General features: G+C 44.5%; 1 protein-coding gene across 1 annotated transcript in view; it reads left to right on the forward strand.

Annotated features, from left to right (window-relative positions):
• Positions 1–18,242, forward strand: part of SNX32 (sorting nexin 32) — a 276,021-nt gene that overhangs the window by 110,708 nt on the left and 147,071 nt on the right. Inside the window, exons 8-9 of the mRNA XM_069207873.1 lie at positions 2,664–2,739; positions 18,196–18,235. Of these exons, the coding sequence (XP_069063974.1) occupies positions 2,664–2,739; positions 18,196–18,235 (116 nt within the window). The remainder of the gene's footprint in view (positions 1–2,663; positions 2,740–18,195; positions 18,236–18,242) is intronic.

Genomic DNA, 18,242 nt, shown 5'->3' on the forward strand with positions numbered 1-18,242 from the left:
CTGGCCCTGAAAGCATTGCAATTACAGATAGCAGGGAAAACTGTACTAATACAGACAGACAATACAACAAACATTTTCTATCTGAACAAGCATATGGAATTGGGCGATACCTCCAGGGATCAGCCTACAATGATACACATACCAGGAAAGGACAACATAGAAGCAGACAAACTAAGTAGACAAGAAAACAGTACACATGAATGGGAGATAAAAACAGGGGAGCCTTAAAATGTTTTTCCGGATCTGGGGCACACCAACAATCAACCTGTTTGCACCAGCAGAGAACAGAAAATGTCAACACTTTGCCTCCAGGTTTCCACACCACCAGTCAGAAGGGAATGCCCTGTCACTAAAGCGGTTAGGGACATTTGTCTATACCTTTCCACTGATTCCCCTAATACCAAAGGTACTGGAGAAGGCCAGGAGACCAGGGACGAACCTCATTCTTATAGTCCCTCAATGGGCCAGACAAACATGGTACTCAGACCTACTTGAACTGTCCAGGGGACAGAATATAAAGATCAAACCGTAACAAGACCTACTCACAATACAAGGGGGCAAGTGTTCCACTCGGAACCAGCAAAACTCAATTTAACAGCATTGCACCTGAATACATAGAATTTGGACACCTAAACCTACCACATAGGACCGTGGAGAAATTAAAGGAAGCTAGGAAACCAACAACAAGGAGATGCTATGCATCAAAATGGAAAAGATACCTCCTGTGGTGCACAGGAAGCAATATCCAACAAGCAATATCTAGCCAGGAGACAGGACCTACCTCACACACCTACTGGACAGCAGAAGCAATTACTCTTCACTCAAGGTACACCTGTCGGCAAGTGTGGCCTACACTAGAAGGGCATTATGTAAAAGTTTCTTCACAGCACCCATGATCAAAAGGTTCCTGGAAGGATGTAAAAGAATTGCCCCCCCCAAGAAGGGCACCAGCCCCAATGTGGAGCTTAAATACAGTGCTAACACAGCTCATGACAAAACCATTCGAACCCATGCACAAGGCTGAATTGTAGTTTCTCACATTAAAAACAGCCTTCCTAACAGCAATCACGTTGCTACGGAGAGTAAGCGAGATTCAAGATTTAACAATAGAAGAACCATACATGGAAATCCACAAGAACCAGGTAGTTCTGTGAAAAAACCTGCAGTTCCTACCCAAAGTGGTCACCAAATATCACGTCATTCAGACTATACAATTACCAGTTTTCTTCAAAAACCCACAAACCAAAATGGAGAAAAAGCTACATACACTGAATGTAAGAAGGGCACTAATACACTACTTGGAGGAGACTAAGCAACTCTACAAGGATAACCAATTATTTGTTGCATATGCTAAATCAAGCAAAGGAACCCCCGTCACAAAGAGAACCATTGCACAATGGATCTTGGAGACAATCCAAACATGCTACGTAGCAGCAGGAAAACAACTGCCACCCCACCAAAAGACACACTCACCAAGGGAAAAAGGTGCAACCTTGGCATTCATAGCAAACGTGTCCATAGACACTATTTGTGGAGCAGCGACATGGGCATCACCTCACATGTTCACAAAACACTATTGTGTGAACATCCAAATGCAGAAAGAAGCCCAGGTGGGACAGATGGTCCTACAACACCTGTTTGCAATTTCATCATTTCAACCCAGCCAGCCCATTTGAAGGAGAGAAACTGCTAAAAACATCTGATGTACAGCATGTGAATCCAGAAAAGGATTCATGCTGCAAAACTAAATGATGACTTACCAGTAGGAGTAGTTTTGCAGCCTGGAGAGTTTATTGGATTCACATGCGACCCACCCACCTCCCCAGACAGGAGAACAAGACAAACAGGTGGGGAAGAAGTCAGAGTACAAAAAAAGGGAAAAAAAGAGAAAAACAGAAAGCAAAAACAACAGGAAAAAGAATCCAGAGATGGCTACCACACACATGAACTTCCGTGGCACCATCTTACGTCATGCAGGGTCGGAACTAACACCAAATGGTGCTCGATGACGCCCAAAAGAGGAAAAAATAGAGACAATTTCTAACACAACCACTAGATGCCGGAATGATGCACAACATGTGAATCCAGAAAATTCTTCTGACTTGAAAACTACTACTGATAAGGAACCATTTTGTTTTCTCTCACTTAGTACCACTACAAATCCACACTTGTCCCCCTTCCCACTGCCCCTTAGCCGTTCTCATGTGATCTACTTGTCGTATAATATATGTTAACATTATATGACAGTGTGATTGCTGGGAAATCTGAAGCTTACCCTCCAGCCAAAACCTGGTAACCAAGCTGCGCCTCTAATAATACCAGTTGTTTGCAGCGCTATGGAATAATATAACTGTGGTGCAAGTGCTGTAACCAAGTTATTAGATGAAGATGGCAGTGGAATTACATCATACAGATTGCTTCCTTGTAGATGAAAATGCAGAGGCGGAGGACAGCCTGATCCATGAGGAAACAACAGAAGTAAAGTTTTGAAAGGAGATTGGAGCTCATAGATAGGAACGCGGCCTATCTATCGAGACAGATTAGAACAATCCAACAGTGCAGAATGTCGAGAGATAAGAGTGCACTGGCCACTGAAGAGTCAGTCACTAGAGATTAGACACAAGTGTGTCCCGGTAAACTGACACGTCTTTTTTCCCTTCCAGACTTGGCTGAGGATTACATTCCCATCTCGTCTGCTCTCAGTGGATTGGGGGTTCAGGAAGTGAATGACCTGAAAGTGTGAGTATCTTATCTAAAATTATTTTCTTCAGGTTTTGAGTCCTTCTTTTGTTCTTTTGAACAGGGTTTGAATACAGCACTGTATAGTAGCATGACAGGCGTGCCTGTGTCCATTTTTGATTTAAGAATACATGTCATGTTTAAAAAATATCAAAACACAACTGCCAAAGTCAGCAGCTGCTTGCCGTCTGATCGTTTGCGTTGTTCTCAGCATTAGCTCGACAGCAGGTTTGGTGGGCTGTCAGCAGTGTCAAGTGAAATGCTTCCCCAGAGCTTATTATTTTATGGGCACTGATTTCAAGTGATTTACCTATACCAGAACTAAATATTCCATGAGCATTTCTCCGATTGATAAAAGTGATTCATCTCCACTAGAATTGAATGGGGCCTAAGTATGTCTAACTTGGTACCTTTGCAAGGCATGTATACTGCTTCAAAGTATTTCACCTCCACTAAGCTTCTAATATTACTCATTTAGTATAAGCTACATATTATTTGTCACCCAATCTTTAAGGTCACATGAAGGGCTGGTGTTTTAGTATGAAATCAACAATAATAGTGCAAAACTTCACAGTATGATATCAATACATATTGCATTATGCTTTCTAAGAGGCACACCTGAGTCTATTAGGGTTTCAGTTGTTTTTCTGAAATAAAATGTTAATTGACCATAGGTAAGTTATGTCAGCGTAACCATCATCTATTCAAATGGTTCTTGACACCATTCAAAGCCAGTTTTTTTTCTAAACCCATCTGGGTCAATTTCATCCTTATTCAGCATCCCTGGTTTATTAGAGCAGTCTTACATATCCATTTAGTAAAGCTTTCTTAGTCATCACAGAAACAAATCTATTGAAGATAACAATTATTTCAATATCTGCTTACTGGTTCAAAAAACATCTAGATCCCAAATTCTACATAGGTGCACATCGTCAGTTCGCGATGAGTAGATGGTTTGGTAATTTGTCTCTGAATTAAACTTGAAGAACAACTCTCACCTACATAGATTTGAAATTTCACCTCTTGTCTCTTAGTGGATTCTGGATTGCACTTTGGTCAGGAAGGTTTTCTTTCAGATGCCTCACCTTAGTCCTCAATTTAAAAAATACCTCAGTAATGCAGATAACTGATTTCATTTCCATGATAGTTTTTTTGTATCCACTATCGAGTAAGGACATGCACCAAGTGGGCTCAGAGTTCGTTGTGTTCTGAACACATTTTTGTTGGCCCCACTTAGTTACTTTTCAATCCCATCATGTAGGATTTGAGCAACTGCCAGTCCTTTCATCTCCTTGATATGTGGACACCTTTGGTAGCTTCAAAGACTGCAGTCGATAACCTGGGAGTCCAGTGTTTTGCTCCCCTCAACGGATGAGAACCGCCTCCAGTCCTTTTTCACCAGAGAATGCTGGTTGGATAATCAAACAGACACACATTCAAAATTGCCCTTGATCAATTCCAAATATCTCTGTGTGAACCAGTAAGAGGTATGTAACTTGGCCAGTCCCCTGACCACAATAATGCCTTCTATGTGTCATACCTCCTATTTCCATCTACGAAGACCGTTAAGTTTCAAAGGCAATGCTACTGGGCACACCAGAGGATGTTTCACCAGAGTACCTCAACCTCCATGGACATCTCAGGGAAGAAGTTCCTCTCGGGTCCAAAGAGCAGTAAGATGCCCACCCTTCTGGTCTTCCAGCTGTGAAATCAGCTCCCTGCCCGGAGAGAGTGTCCTTGAGCGTCTCCAACTGCGAAGAGATGGAGAATGTTACGCTGGCACGAAGACCGTCCCTCACACCAAGCCCAAGGACCTTAGTATGTCTTCAGCCCAAAGGCCCATTTCACCAAGCCAGATCCCACACCAATGCAGAGCACTGTTCCCAACGTAGTGCGCCATCGAGCCCCAACCATGGATGCAGAGAGTCAGCGCTCTGGTCAGGCCCCATAAGCCATTGTGTACGAGCTGCTCATTGGCATTGATCACCACTGATCACATCCAAAGCAAGCACCAAAGATTCCATCTGTGCCTGTGCACAAAACCCCAAGATTGTAAAACCATCCTGGACCGGGAAGACTTCCTTAATGCCGGAGCAGACAGTGATGTTGACCTTGAGGCCTCAGTCAATACTTGGTGATGAGAACCTCGAGATTCCGATCCTCAAGAAGCTACATCAAGAACTCGATGCAAGACAGAAGTGTTTGAGTATCCATCCAGTTACTGGCAAAATCATGGTGAAACCATCTCCACTGCAGCATCAAGAACCTCTTCCTCAAAAGAGGAGACTGGCCTTTAAGGATAAAGCCACTAATACTCTTCCACTGTCACAGAGGCCTTGCAGTTCAATGGTCTTAAGCAGAGGGTCACTGAGAAGATCTAGCACTGCTACAGGCTAAGGCGACCTGCTGAATGAATGAATGACATGCAACTTATAAAGCACACGGCTACTCCGAGGAGTGTCCTAGAGCTATGCTCATCAACAACTTACAGAATACAATCTGACCGTCTATTATTGTTTAAAAAGCCAGGTTTTCAGCTTTTTTTTTTTAACAGCGAGGTTTCATCCACTGTGCATAACTCAAGGGGGAAGTTTATTCCATGCCGATTGCTCTAGTTAGGAAAAACACACCCTCCAGATCTAGTGTGGTGCTCTCTGTAATGGTGGAATAACAGCACTGTGCTGCAAGGCAGACCATTTGCACACCCAGTATGACAGGTGACCATCACCGTACATGCTTCTCCCACATGGCATGTCCGCATTGCAAAAGTATCACTGCAATTTACTAACTATAGGTGCACGGTGGCACACACTTCCTTTACCTGTCTCAGTCAGCCCACAGGATTTGCTACTGGGCAGTCCACCACCACATTCACCTCATCACATTGTTTCTCCCAGGGTGGACAATGACTTTAAAGACTTGCTCAGCAGGATGTATCAACAAGCCCATGAGTGTGAAATCCACTCCCTAATTCTACACCGGCACTCCTGATATTAGGGAACCTCACAGATAGACCTGGTTGCCACCCCGGAAAACTCAAAATACCCTAACTTTTCCTCCAGGTACCCACCTGCACCTTACAATACTAGGCAATGCATGATGAATGAATTGGTCAGGAATATCTGTCTATGCTTTTCCACCTCTCTCACTGCTTCCCTATGTGCTGGACAAACTAGGGCAAATATACTAACCATCATTCTGGTAGTGCCAACCTGGGCCAGATAACCCTGGTACTCCACTCTCCTGTAGATGTCAGCCCTCATGAGAGACTCACACTCAGGCCGGACCTTCTCACATAGAGACAAGGTTAGGTGAGGCATCTGGATCCCAGACAGTTGAACCTTGCAATAGGGCTTCTTAGGTTCTAGAATTCAAGTACCGCAACCTTCCCCAGAAATTTATGTCCATCTTAACGGTAGCCTGACAGCCCACAACACAAACTTGTTGCACAAGAAAATGTAAAAGGTTCATTCACTGCATTTCCAAGTAACTTGACCCTCTAATGCCTACTGTATAAGATATTGTTGCCTACCTTTTGCATTTACAGAAAACATGCAAAACCTACATTTCCATGTGGTTGCGCTTAGATGTGGATGCAGCCTACATGCAGAATAGGGAACACTCATCCCTTTTTAGAATTCCAGTGATTAAGGCATTCATGAAGGGTCTTAAGAGAATGATCCCCAAGAGTGCCTCCCACTGCCTTGTGAAATCTCAGTGTAGTCTTCATGAGGATAATAGGACCACCATTAATGGGTTCATGGGAACCTCTACATTCATACCCCCTTAGTACTTTTCCTAGAAGGTGGCCTTACTAGTGGCCATCACTTCTCTGACTCATTACCGAACTGCAGGTGCTCACTTTGCAAGAGCCATTCATCTACCACCAGAAGGATAAGGATCTTCTTAGAACCCGTCCTAAGTTCCTCTCCTGAGGTGCTATCTTGCTTCCACCTTAGCCAAAGGATAGAGCTCCCAATATTCTTCTGCGAACAATTACGCTTCGGAGAGGGTAATTCATCACCAACACAGACATGGGCCCTCATTACGAGTCTGGCCGTACTAGGAGGGTCAGACCCGCAGCAGCGGTCAGACTGCCACATTATGACCATGGCGAAAGTGCAACGGTCAGACCGCTGGCACCGCCAGTTTCCCTTCACAAAAGGGGCTGGTGGTGCCGGTGATCCTAATCCACCAGGGAAGCGCTGCATACAGCACCACCCTGGGGATTACGAGTCCCCTCTCTGCCAGCTTTTGCATGGGGGTAGCACCGCCATGTAAATGCTGGTGGAGACAGGGTGCAGGAGGCCCCTGCACTGCCCATGCACTTGACATGGACAGTGCAGGGGCCCCCATGGACAGCCCTGTAATGCTTTTTACTGTCAGACAGCGAAAAGCGCGATGGGTGCTGTTACACGCTACACACTGAAACACTGCTGCCGGCTCGATCGTGAGCCGGCGTTAATGTTGTAGGCTGTTTCCCGCTGGGCCAGTGGGCGGAAACTCTATTTCCACCCGCTGGGCCAGCAGAAAACTCATAATAGGAGTTGTGGGAAGGTCACTGCACTGGCGGTGACCTGACTGTGGTAGTTTGGCAGACGGCCTTTTCCACCTGCCAAACTCGTAATGAGGGCCATAGTATGGTGGATAGTCAAGAGCATTCAAACCTGCTACCATAAAGTTAAGAGGGTTATACCTGCTCCACCCAAACAGCACTGCAAGAAAGGAGCAACATGGAAATACACACCCAGGGAATACACAAACATTTACAAGGCACTACTGTGTGGACATTTTAGCCCATCAATAGTCTGTGGTAAGCCAGACTATGTTAAAAACCTTGTTGCAGACATCTGCATCACCCACACGGTAGCCACCACTTCTGGAGGGCACTGCTTCACCATCGATGCTAAGCATTTTATCTGAAGCCCAGATGCTACCAATGTAAACTACAACTTTTCATATAAGAATCTGTTCATAGCCTGTAGTGCTGTATATTCATATGTGCTTGTCCTATTCCCAGAAACTGTCTTTTGGTGGTCTCTTGCTTACTGTATTTCACTGCAAAAATGCACTTGAAGCACCATATTTATGTTGACACTCCATACGTATTCTTACCTGCTGTGCAAAAACAATTTAACATGCGCAGTGTACACCAAGAGGAGGAGTCACACCACATCTTGTGTCACAAGAGATTTCTTTAAAGAAAAACAACTTGCAAACATCCAGTCCATTTATATAGCAGGAGTGTGCTAAGCATCTACCACACTACACCCTACAAAGAGATGCTCCATATGCAATTCACTAATTACAACACAGAAACATTTTGTATACCTGGTCCTATTCCCGTATGACTTAATTACTATTGGAAAAAGTAATCAAAAGGCCAAAAAAATGATTGATCCAGCACAAATTAGATGTAAAATATTATCAGCCCCGTGTTCAGCCATTTATAGAGACTTCAGATTTCAGATGGTCATGCCTAGTAGGTGGCAAATGTTACTAGTAAAGACACAAGCCACAATTATACTCAAACGTCAAACAACAGAAAGCAGATTAAAGAAGATGACAGAATCACAGAATATCATTTGAACAGTCAGATCACTGTATTAAGCAGAGCCAACACTGATGATTTCTTGCAGGAATTTAGGATGGTGAGTAACTAGTAAACAAGAATTCCCCAAAATGTTCTGCAATGTCTGCAAAAAGAAATGGACGATTACCAGGCATCAATCCCAGTATGAATGAGAATAAAAATGGTTGTCAGTTCAATGATAGTTGTTCCCATGATGAATTGGCAGGAACTGTTAACATTAATAGGAAATTTAACATCCACAAGTGCAGTTGCTCCTATAACAAAGTTATGGGTTAAAACAAACCCAGCCCCTTGAATACAAAGCAACACTGGCTAAAAGGTAGTGTGGCTATGACAAAAGCAGTGTGCTACAGAATCGATGAGAAAAAGAATGACGGCCTATGATGGGATTTTCCTTGCAGGGTGACAATGGAGCTGCAAGAGAGGAGCAAAAATCTGAAAAATCAAACTGGATACTCTATTAAGTAAAGCAATAAACAAAGTATTAAACTTAAATGTGCTACATGGATCAAAGAACAGACAGCCTAAGAAAATCAGCCAGTTAGTAAGAGACGTCCATGTTTGCAGTTATTTCTTGAAGCACCTATATCAAGTCATGTAAAATGCAAAGAGACAGCTAATATTTTAAGGTTTAAACAGGGTAAGACATTTGTTTACAAAAGGAGTTTATCACACTAGTATCACTACTGGCCCTATCTTTATGCAGCAGCACTTTAAGGAACACATAGCATCATGAAGAAAACATCCAGAACTAGAATCCCAAATCCACTATAAATAGTCCCTGTAAAGAATCCTCTTCCTCTTTTAATTGGGAATCCATGTTCCTCCTGGCAACACAACAACACATATCTTCATCCACCGAACAGAACACATTCAATGACTGTTCTCTGAAATAGAACATAAAAAACTTTAGTATAGCCTTCTTATAATGTCTTCTTAAAATATACATAGTACACATGTTATAAAATACAATATTTTATCGATTTTGTTTAAATTTGCATATACAATCTGAAATAAAATGAATGGAGGGTGGAATAATGCTAGCCTCAATGTCTTTAATGGAATCCAGATTCGTTTTTCATTTTACTTGGAGAATCGCTATTTCATTACAAGACCGGAGAGTATCATTATGCAAGGTGGCAGCTCTCCAACACCACATGAGGCATATGTTCAATTGGTTTACAATAATGTCTACCAAAAGAAGCAGAATTTGACCAATCCGGTGTTTTCATAATTGCTTCTAATCTACCACCATTCCAAAACACTTTACTAGCCATAGCACCTCCCATGAGTGAGCGGTAAACCTCTGTAAATCAATACTTGCTTTGTGCATAGTCCACTTAATCCATCTTGCAATGGCAGCCGTGCTGACATCTTTGTGAAGTTTCACAAATGAAAACAATTGTTTTACTCTGTCAGGTTTGAACTATTGAGTTCTATAATCATATTCCCTCATATAATTCACTACACATAGATCTCCACACAAATCAAATGTTGCCTAAGAAAATGTTTCAGAAGTAGTCTTAGTCCTTTTTGTAATCCCAAAAGTTACCCCAAAAGGGTAAAAAAAGCTCTTACTTACCTCTAAAACCTTTACATCTGTTACGCTGCGGCATGACATTAAACATAACAGTGATGCTAATTTCATAATCAATCTTTTCAGATCCAAATATGTATTGGTTGGCCAAGAAATAAAAATAGACAGAACCTTATTCATATTCCACAAAATTTGTATTTCGCCAAAGGTGGACTGCTCAATCTAATACTTCTCATCACCCTGGGTGCCCTCTGTAGGAAGCTAACTATCTATGTAGCATGCCAATATATGTGGACACTATGCAGATAGTCCAGGACAGCCCATATTTGCTGACAGGGGTTCAAATAATAACCCTAAAAGCTCTCTTTTTGTGGTAGTGTGGGCGAGCAGTTAGCCTTACCAGAGGATAATGTTTAGCATTTATTGCACACACAGAGCCAGTAAGCAAGACATGGCTCAATAAAGAAATCTGACACCAATTTATAAAAATAACACAGCTTTTGATATTAATTTAGACACCAAGATCATTGTAATCAGCTAGATAGTGTTTTTTCAAGACTTAGAAAATACACTCTACTGTATCTTTAAAGTGGAAATGCTATTCTATGTGGAATAAACATATACTGCATAAGGGAACTTAGCAACGACTTACCAGAGCAGTCTTCAGGAGTTAGGGTGAGTATGGGGCAAGGTCAGAGGCAGCACCAAGAGTTCACTTCGGAAGGCACTGGGGCATCCGGGTGCATAGGTGCGTTACAGCATTGGGTGTCATGTTCACTTTCACAGGAAACCGTCCTGGGGAAAAGAGGCTGCAAGAGGAGACTGGGTGACCAGTCATGCTGAACCCAAATGGGGGCCTCAGGTCTTGAGGGTTTTGGGCACGCAGGGACAGTATCGGCCCACTTGAACTCAGGCTGTGGGACTCCTGTGCAGTGTGCTTTGAGACGTGGAGTTGCACTGCTGAAGATCCTCGCAGTTCTTGGTTCCTATGGACAGAGGCTGCAGGAGGCGACTGGGGAATCAGAATGACTGAACCCAAGGGCAAGCTCAGTTCCAGAGGGTCTCAGTACTTCATGGGCACAGTCACCTCCCTCGAACTTGGGCTGTGGGGCTTGGGTGCAGTGGTACGTTAAAGCTTCGGGTCGCAGAGACTTACTCTGGTTCTTGGTGACCTGGTGAAGAGAGGAAGCAGGGCAGAGGGGCCACTCTCCTGACTGGCCCTGTGGATCCTGATCTCCCTCAAGGGTAGGTCTGCTTTGGTGCTGTTGGAATCCAGATTGGACCAACAAAAAGCCATGGTTGCTACAATAGGTCCAGTACCCCAGGTGTAGGTGCAGGGAGCCTCCAGGAGAGGTCAGCATCTTGGGACTTTAATAAAGTGGTGGGGCTGACATCCAGGGATCCAAACAATCTTCTCCTTGGCTCATTGTTCCCTCTGCCAGCCTGATGGCCTATGGGACAGGGTACTGAACTTCACAAACGGTTCCTGCAGATGCAGGGAAGCAGCTCCTCTGCTCCAAGGGAGATCTTTCCTGGTTGTTGTGGTGCTGGGCAGTCTTCCCAGGGTTTTGGGGAGGGTGTCAACCCTATGACAAAATTGGCCCAGCAATGGTCGAAGTACAAGCAGCCTAGTGGGGTTTTGTGCCAATCTTTGTTGCAGGTCTTCAGTTCTCACTCTTTCTTCGGTCTGACTTGCAGACTCATCCCCCGTCACCTAGTGACTTTCACCCTACTTAGCTTGCTCAGTTTTAGCACATTTATTTAATTGTATCTTTTAAGATGGCTGCTTTGTCTTTAGTTAGGCCAATGTTTTAGTTTTAAGTTATCAGTGCCACCACCCTAAGGCGTCAATATCAAGCAACAAAGATAAACAAGCCGTAGGTGTTCACATTAGGTACTTTCCCTCTTCACACTTTCGAGGGAATTGTTTACATAAATTACCATCCCAAGCATGTCTTGTTATCTAGTATTTGGGAACAGACCTACATCAGGGGTCCGAGTGGATCTGTATAAATGTACCTCACTTAGACAGTCAGAGGGATTCCCACCAGATGCTATCGCTGCTATTGATGCTGCACATCGCCTTGACGCTGACCCAGTCTTCGTGTCCCTACGGAGTCTGAGCTAGAGACCTCATTCCAAGATAACAAGGGTTGGGGGGCTCTTCTAATGGACATGGCACTGGCAGATTAGGTTTAACACACCTAGCTTTCTTCTAGGTTAGAAATTAGGTTCACATTACTAGGGTATTAGGACATATTTCATATCTCATGTCACTTCATGTCATTGCAAGATGGTGGAGGTCTTTGTATTTATGACTCTTGTCTTTACCATTCTGTTTCTTGCAATCTTCATTATCCTAATCATTGCAGCCCATGCAACTTATCGTAGATTGCAGTTTTGTTAAATAAAACCTATTGAAAACTTTACTGCATCTCTTTCATTGCCTGTGTTTGATTGGGACATGGTGTTCATGGGAAAAAGGGGTACTCTCCGTTTAACCACGACACTCCCTGAGATGTCACACTCTTAAGTCCATGCGTATAGGCTGCCACAAATCACCTTTTATTGTTTGGGTTTTTGGTGTGGTGCTGCTTGTAAGCCGGGAGGGTTGGGACGACAGTTGCGACTTGTAGGATTGGCATAGTTCCCTACAAACATAAGTACTGTCATCCTCAAACCAGCAGTCTTGCCTAGAACAAGAGTCAAACTATGACACCTTGGTTCCCAGTAGTCGAGTCTTGACTTGATCTACTTTCCTGGTGTCAGGGGATCCCTAAATACTCAATTTAGGGGCATTAAGGGGAGTGAAAGGTTGTAGCCAATGGGCTACTTACTCTTGGAGGCACTACACTGCCTAGATGACCACTTCCTGTGGGGAGTGGGCATCCCCCATTCCCAGAGTTCACTATTCCGCCACACACTACTACTTTTCATGTTCACTTCAGGCTGCTCACCTTAGGGATTTGCTCGGCCTGTAAGAGTTACATACCTCCTGATTTGCTCATTTTCTCGCCTGTCCTGGTGACAAATGGTCTTCAGGGCAGGGGGTTGCCTCTTCTAGATCTGGGGGAAGCTCGAGTTACATATCAAATGTGGCAGGGTCTTTGAAGTCAAGAAACTGGACTTTCTGCTTTCAGAATGTTTCTTACATCTTTTTCTAAAGGATTCATTATCCATTTCTTAATAAACTGTGCAACATGGTTCAAAGGCCAACAGTCTGCACATCTGCATAATCTGCACTTCTGGTATGCCTAATATTATACCGAGAAAACATCTCTTCCCCCAAAGTATTTGCAATGCAGTCCTAGGAAGTAGAAGGGAATTTCTCCTCACAAAACATGTCATCCTCGCTATCTCCATCATTCTGTAAATCTAAGACATACTCATCCAAAATCTCATTATCCTCTTCCAAAAAATCCTCATCTATAAACTCTTTATCTTGAATTTCCAAATCTTTAGGTCGCCTTTCACTTGCATGTTGCTTAGGACACCTTTCTTTCTGCTTTTAATGTCATATAGAGCACCTTTTACTTTAGTGGTGCGAGGACCAACTACTCCTCATTGTTTCTGCTCCTCATTCATATGTTTAGTTTTCCTTCTCTTCTTACCTTGCTTCTCAACCTTATCAAATTCACCCTCAGATGAAGACAACAATTGATTACTGTGACAGAGGGGTCTAGGCATGAAACATCTGTCCCTGAAGTTGCAACCAAAGTCTTGCAGAGGCCCTCTGAACTCTCAACAGGCTCTGAATGGACCGTCTCAGTTTGGCACACCTAGATTCGGGAAGGAACACTGTCCCCTGGACCATGTTGAAAGTGGCCCCAATATACTCCAGCCTCTGTGAAGGGACTAGGTGAGACTTGGAGGGGTTGATCAGGAGACCAAAGTCTTCGAACGTGGAGAAAGAGCTGGCTGTGTCTGCCAGTGCCTTCTGCTGGCAGGGGGCCTGAATAAGATGATCGTTGAGATATGGATGGACCATTATACATCGGGAATCAAGAAGGTCCATCACTGGAGCCAAGATCTTGGTGAAAATCAAGGGGGAGGTCTTCAGTCCGAACCAGAGCACCAGAAATTGCCAGTGTTGGGACCCCACGGCAAAACTGAGAAACCGCTGGAGGCAGGAGCCACAGGAATATGGAGATATGCTTTGTGAAGCTCAATCTTTGACACGTAATCTCTCAGAGAAATCAGAAGAATGATCTGTTGCAAAGTGTTCATCTTGAAGTGTTTTGTAGAAAGAAAGCTGTTCAGAAAACTCAGGTTCATGGTCAGCCAATAATCCCCAGAGACCTTCCTGACCTGGAACACCCAAGAATACCAACCGCAACCCCTCTCCTGAGATGGAACTTCCACGAGGGCCTGTTTAAACACTAGAGAGGCAATACTGTCTTCCAAAGCCAATTTCTTCCCTGGATCCAGAGACCATCTGCTCAAAAGAAATGGGCTTCTGGGAGTCCCAAGGAAACATCCAAACATGAACCCTGAAATATAATTTGAAGAACCCAACAGTCGGTAATCCAAGCCTCCCAAACTCCTTCCCAGCCAGTCTAAAACCTTTCTATATGATAGGGGGCTACCGGATAGAGAGAGGTTTTAGACTGGCTGGGAAGGCTGTTTAGGGCCACCCTTAGCACCTAATTGATGGAAGAGCCCCCCAGGCTTTCGTCTCCTGAATTGATCAGAATGGTTCTTATTGCCCTCCCAGGACTCCTGCTTACAACGGAAAGGTTGGACATGCTTCTGGCTTTTGAAAGACTTCTTGAGTACCTCCTCCAGTTCATCACCAAAAGACTTACTACTCCCAAAGATCATATGTAACAAACCGTTCTTCTGAGAGGAGTCCACATTCCAACCCCGTAAATAAAGATTATGGCCCTCATTCTGACCTTGGCGGGCGGCGGAGGCCGCCCGCCAAAGTCCCGCCGTCAGGTTACCGTTCCGCGGTCGAAAGACCGCGGCGGTAATTCTGACTTTCCCGCTGGGCTGGCGGGCGGTCTCCTTCAGACCGCCAGCCAGCCCAGCGGGAAAGAGGCTTCCACGATGAAGCCGGCTCGGAATCGAGCCGGCGGAGTGGAAGCTGTGCGACGGGTGCAGTTGCACCCGTCGCGTATTTCACTGTCTGCGCAGCAGACAGTGAAATACATGTAGGGGCCCTCTTACGGGGGCCCCTGCAATGCCCATGCCAGTGGCATGGGCACTGCAGGGGCCCCCAGGGGCCCCGCGACCCCCCCTACCGCCATCCGGATCTCGGCGGTCCGACCGCCGGGATCTGGATGGCGGTAGGGGGGGTCAGAATCCCCGCGGCGGTGCAGCAAGCTGCGCCGCCGCGGAGGATTCAATGGGGCCGCGGTACACTGGCGGGACCCCGCCAGTGGTGCCGGTCCGACCGCGGCTTTACCGCCGCGGTCGGAATCCCCATTGAAGCACCGCCGGCTTGTCGGCGGTGCTCCCGCGGTCCTCCGCCCTGGCGGTCAAAGACCGCCAGGGTCAGAATGAGGGCCTATATCTTGCAGCTACCAAAATGGCCGTGGCCATAGGAGAAGCACAAAGAGAATCAAAGGCTATGTCAGAAACAAACTTAGCCTGTACCTCCATATGACCCAACAACTCAGAAAAAACCCTCCTTCCTGAATAACAGCAAAAAGAGATTGGAAATCTTTGACTAAGGACTGAGAAGCATAAACACCATAAATCTTAGACTGCAAGGAAAGACTGAGGCCAGCGTGAGATCTTTTTAAGGCAGCCGCCACCTTCTTATTCACTGGGTCACTCAAGGTCACATCCTCTAATAACAATGAAGGTTTCCAAGTGAGCTTGGCAATCAAGGGATCAAAGATTAGGACCTGAGAAACTTCAGTCTCTCCTATAGACAAAGGATATAGCCTCCCATGAACGTAGGCACTGAAACCCTTCCAGGAACACTTCATTCACACCGTAACAGCAAAAGAATTTCAGCAATGACAGGAAATTTAGGAACTGAAGGCTGTTGAAACTGATGGAAACATTCCCTACTAGTACTAGGCTGTCCCACATCTGCCGGAAGCTGACGAATGGAAGATAAATAAGACACCACTTGCTCCAGGTCCTTCTTTAGAATATATTTCCTCCTAGAAGAAGTACCAGCGGGAAAACCTTGATCCTCCTCATTGTAATCTGGAGAGGGCCAGGAGGATACTGAAGAAGGAGATGAAACAAGCCAAGTTGAGCCTGAGGAAGAAGCAGGAGACAGCAGCAAAGAAGGTCTCCCTTGATGCCTATTGTAAGCCTCTGACAGCTTTTTAACCATATCCTGGAGACATGCCTCAGAAGCAGGAGGGGAACGATGTTTAATACCTCAGTGAAGGAAGGTGGAGCCTCTGTAACCCCACTGAACCAGCACAGCAGCCTGAGGAAGAAATGGAAGACTCCCAAGGTGAAGAATAATAAAAGAAGAAAAAGATACATGTCAACAACTACATGCACCCTAGCAGCTCCTACAGAGGCGCTGGGCCCAGAACCTGCTAGAGGTAAGAGGAGGACTGACCTGCAAAACAGGGCCTTCTGAATATGACATGGCGATGGTGTGAACTAAATTGAAAGGCACCCTGGATTGCACCCAGCGCCCAAGCAGCCGAGTGGACATAGGACTAACTAACCCCGGACAGTCCATTGCACTGATACAGATAGCAGTGCCGCTCCAGACGCTGCTTCAAAGAAGCATTGAACGCAGCAGAAAATAGAAATGCTGAAAAGCATGGGGAAAACAAGGCTCGTGGCCAATATGGATCTCCTGGAAGTGAATCATACAGCGCTGCAAACCTTGCACCCGCTTCCAGAATCCCACATGTTCCAAAATCAATGCAGCACTCCTGCAGCCACCTCTAGAACAATGCAGCACTTTACAACCAGCGTGGTGCCCCTGCAACACCTATGAAAACCACATGGTACCCCTGCAGCTATGACTGAAAACTTTGCAGTGTGTGACACGGGAGTGAATGGGCACACTAACTCCACCTAGTAAGGAATGGTATGAGGAAGGACGTATCGGAGTAATGAAGATCACCGAGCATTTTACATTATCCTTTAAATCCCAATTAAGTTACTTTTACACCTATTCCTAATACATACTTCTGTCCCTCCCAAGTTTTTGTTTTCAATGTTTTCCTACGAGTTTATTACATGAAAATATTTGTAAATCGAGTTGTTTGATTCAAAAATGTATTCATAGGCAGATTAAAAAGGGGGTAGGTGACAGGTTAGGTGACACTGCCAGAATTGGGTGGGTACTTACAGGTGCCGAAGAAAGAGTGACAGGTGCTGAGTTATAAACAGTGGCTAGGGTACTTGCAATCTGTACTTTAGAGCAGTTGAAAAATTAGCACTAGGTACATTGACTTAAGTAGTGACTAAAGGTACTGGCTCTTTGGAATGAGCGCACACATTGATTATGGCTAATACCTGAAACACTTGCATTGAAGCAAATAAGATTTATACTAGGAGTAAATATTTCCTCAGACCCCCTTTTAAAATTATTTCATCACCTACAGAGCCCTAGGTTCTCAATTTGATCTTAAGAGGCTGTCTTTGGATCTAATCTCTACTTTTAATCACAACTTCTTTAACCTGTCTCCAAATCTTATTTCAGTCCCTCTTTGCCCCCACTTTTCCCATGTTCTATCTTGTTTCAAAATTTTCTTGCATTCCCTCCATTGCTTTGCTTCCCACCCTACCCTACTCTGGCCGTAGCTTCCCCCTCTCTTCCCTTAAATTTTCAGTTCAGTAGTTCTGACCTTCACATGTCAGCAACCTTGCTGCCTCTCTCATTCCTCTTTTTCCACCAGTTTTTCTCTTCCAACTTCTTGTCTTCTCTCCAGTCAGACAGTTGGTATTCTAGGTTTACTACCAATTTTTTTGTTCACTTGCATTCAGTGGTGTTATGATAAGTTCTTTGTAAATGACTGCCTTGCCCTTCTATGTTGTTGTTTTTTTTGTACACCATGCTTACACCTCCCTGGTTGAGTTGCGCCTTTTAAAAATGAGAAATAAACCCTTTTCAAAAAATAGAAATATAAATCACCGGCTCTTCTCAAAAAGTGGTTTGAGTGAGCTCAAAGTAAATTTCAAGTACATTGATTCTTTTTATGGGATTTATTTTCCTCTCTGTAGCAATGTGATACACAGTCTCACAGCCACACGTTTGTTTTCTTTTGCTCCCTAGTGCTACTCTGTTTCTGTCTCTCCCGCTCTCTCTCTTTCTCCCTTGTCTCTCTCTCTCCTTCTCTTCATGAAAATAATTTTTAAATTTCCTAATATTGTTTTTGGAACTTTAATCCTACAGGACGTTCCTGAAGTTGGCGGAACTGTTCGAAAGACTGAGGGTAAGAA

This window comes from Pleurodeles waltl, chromosome 9 (assembly GCF_031143425.1).
Source record: "Pleurodeles waltl isolate 20211129_DDA chromosome 9, aPleWal1.hap1.20221129, whole genome shotgun sequence".
NCBI lineage: Eukaryota > Metazoa > Chordata > Amphibia > Caudata > Salamandridae > Pleurodeles > Pleurodeles waltl.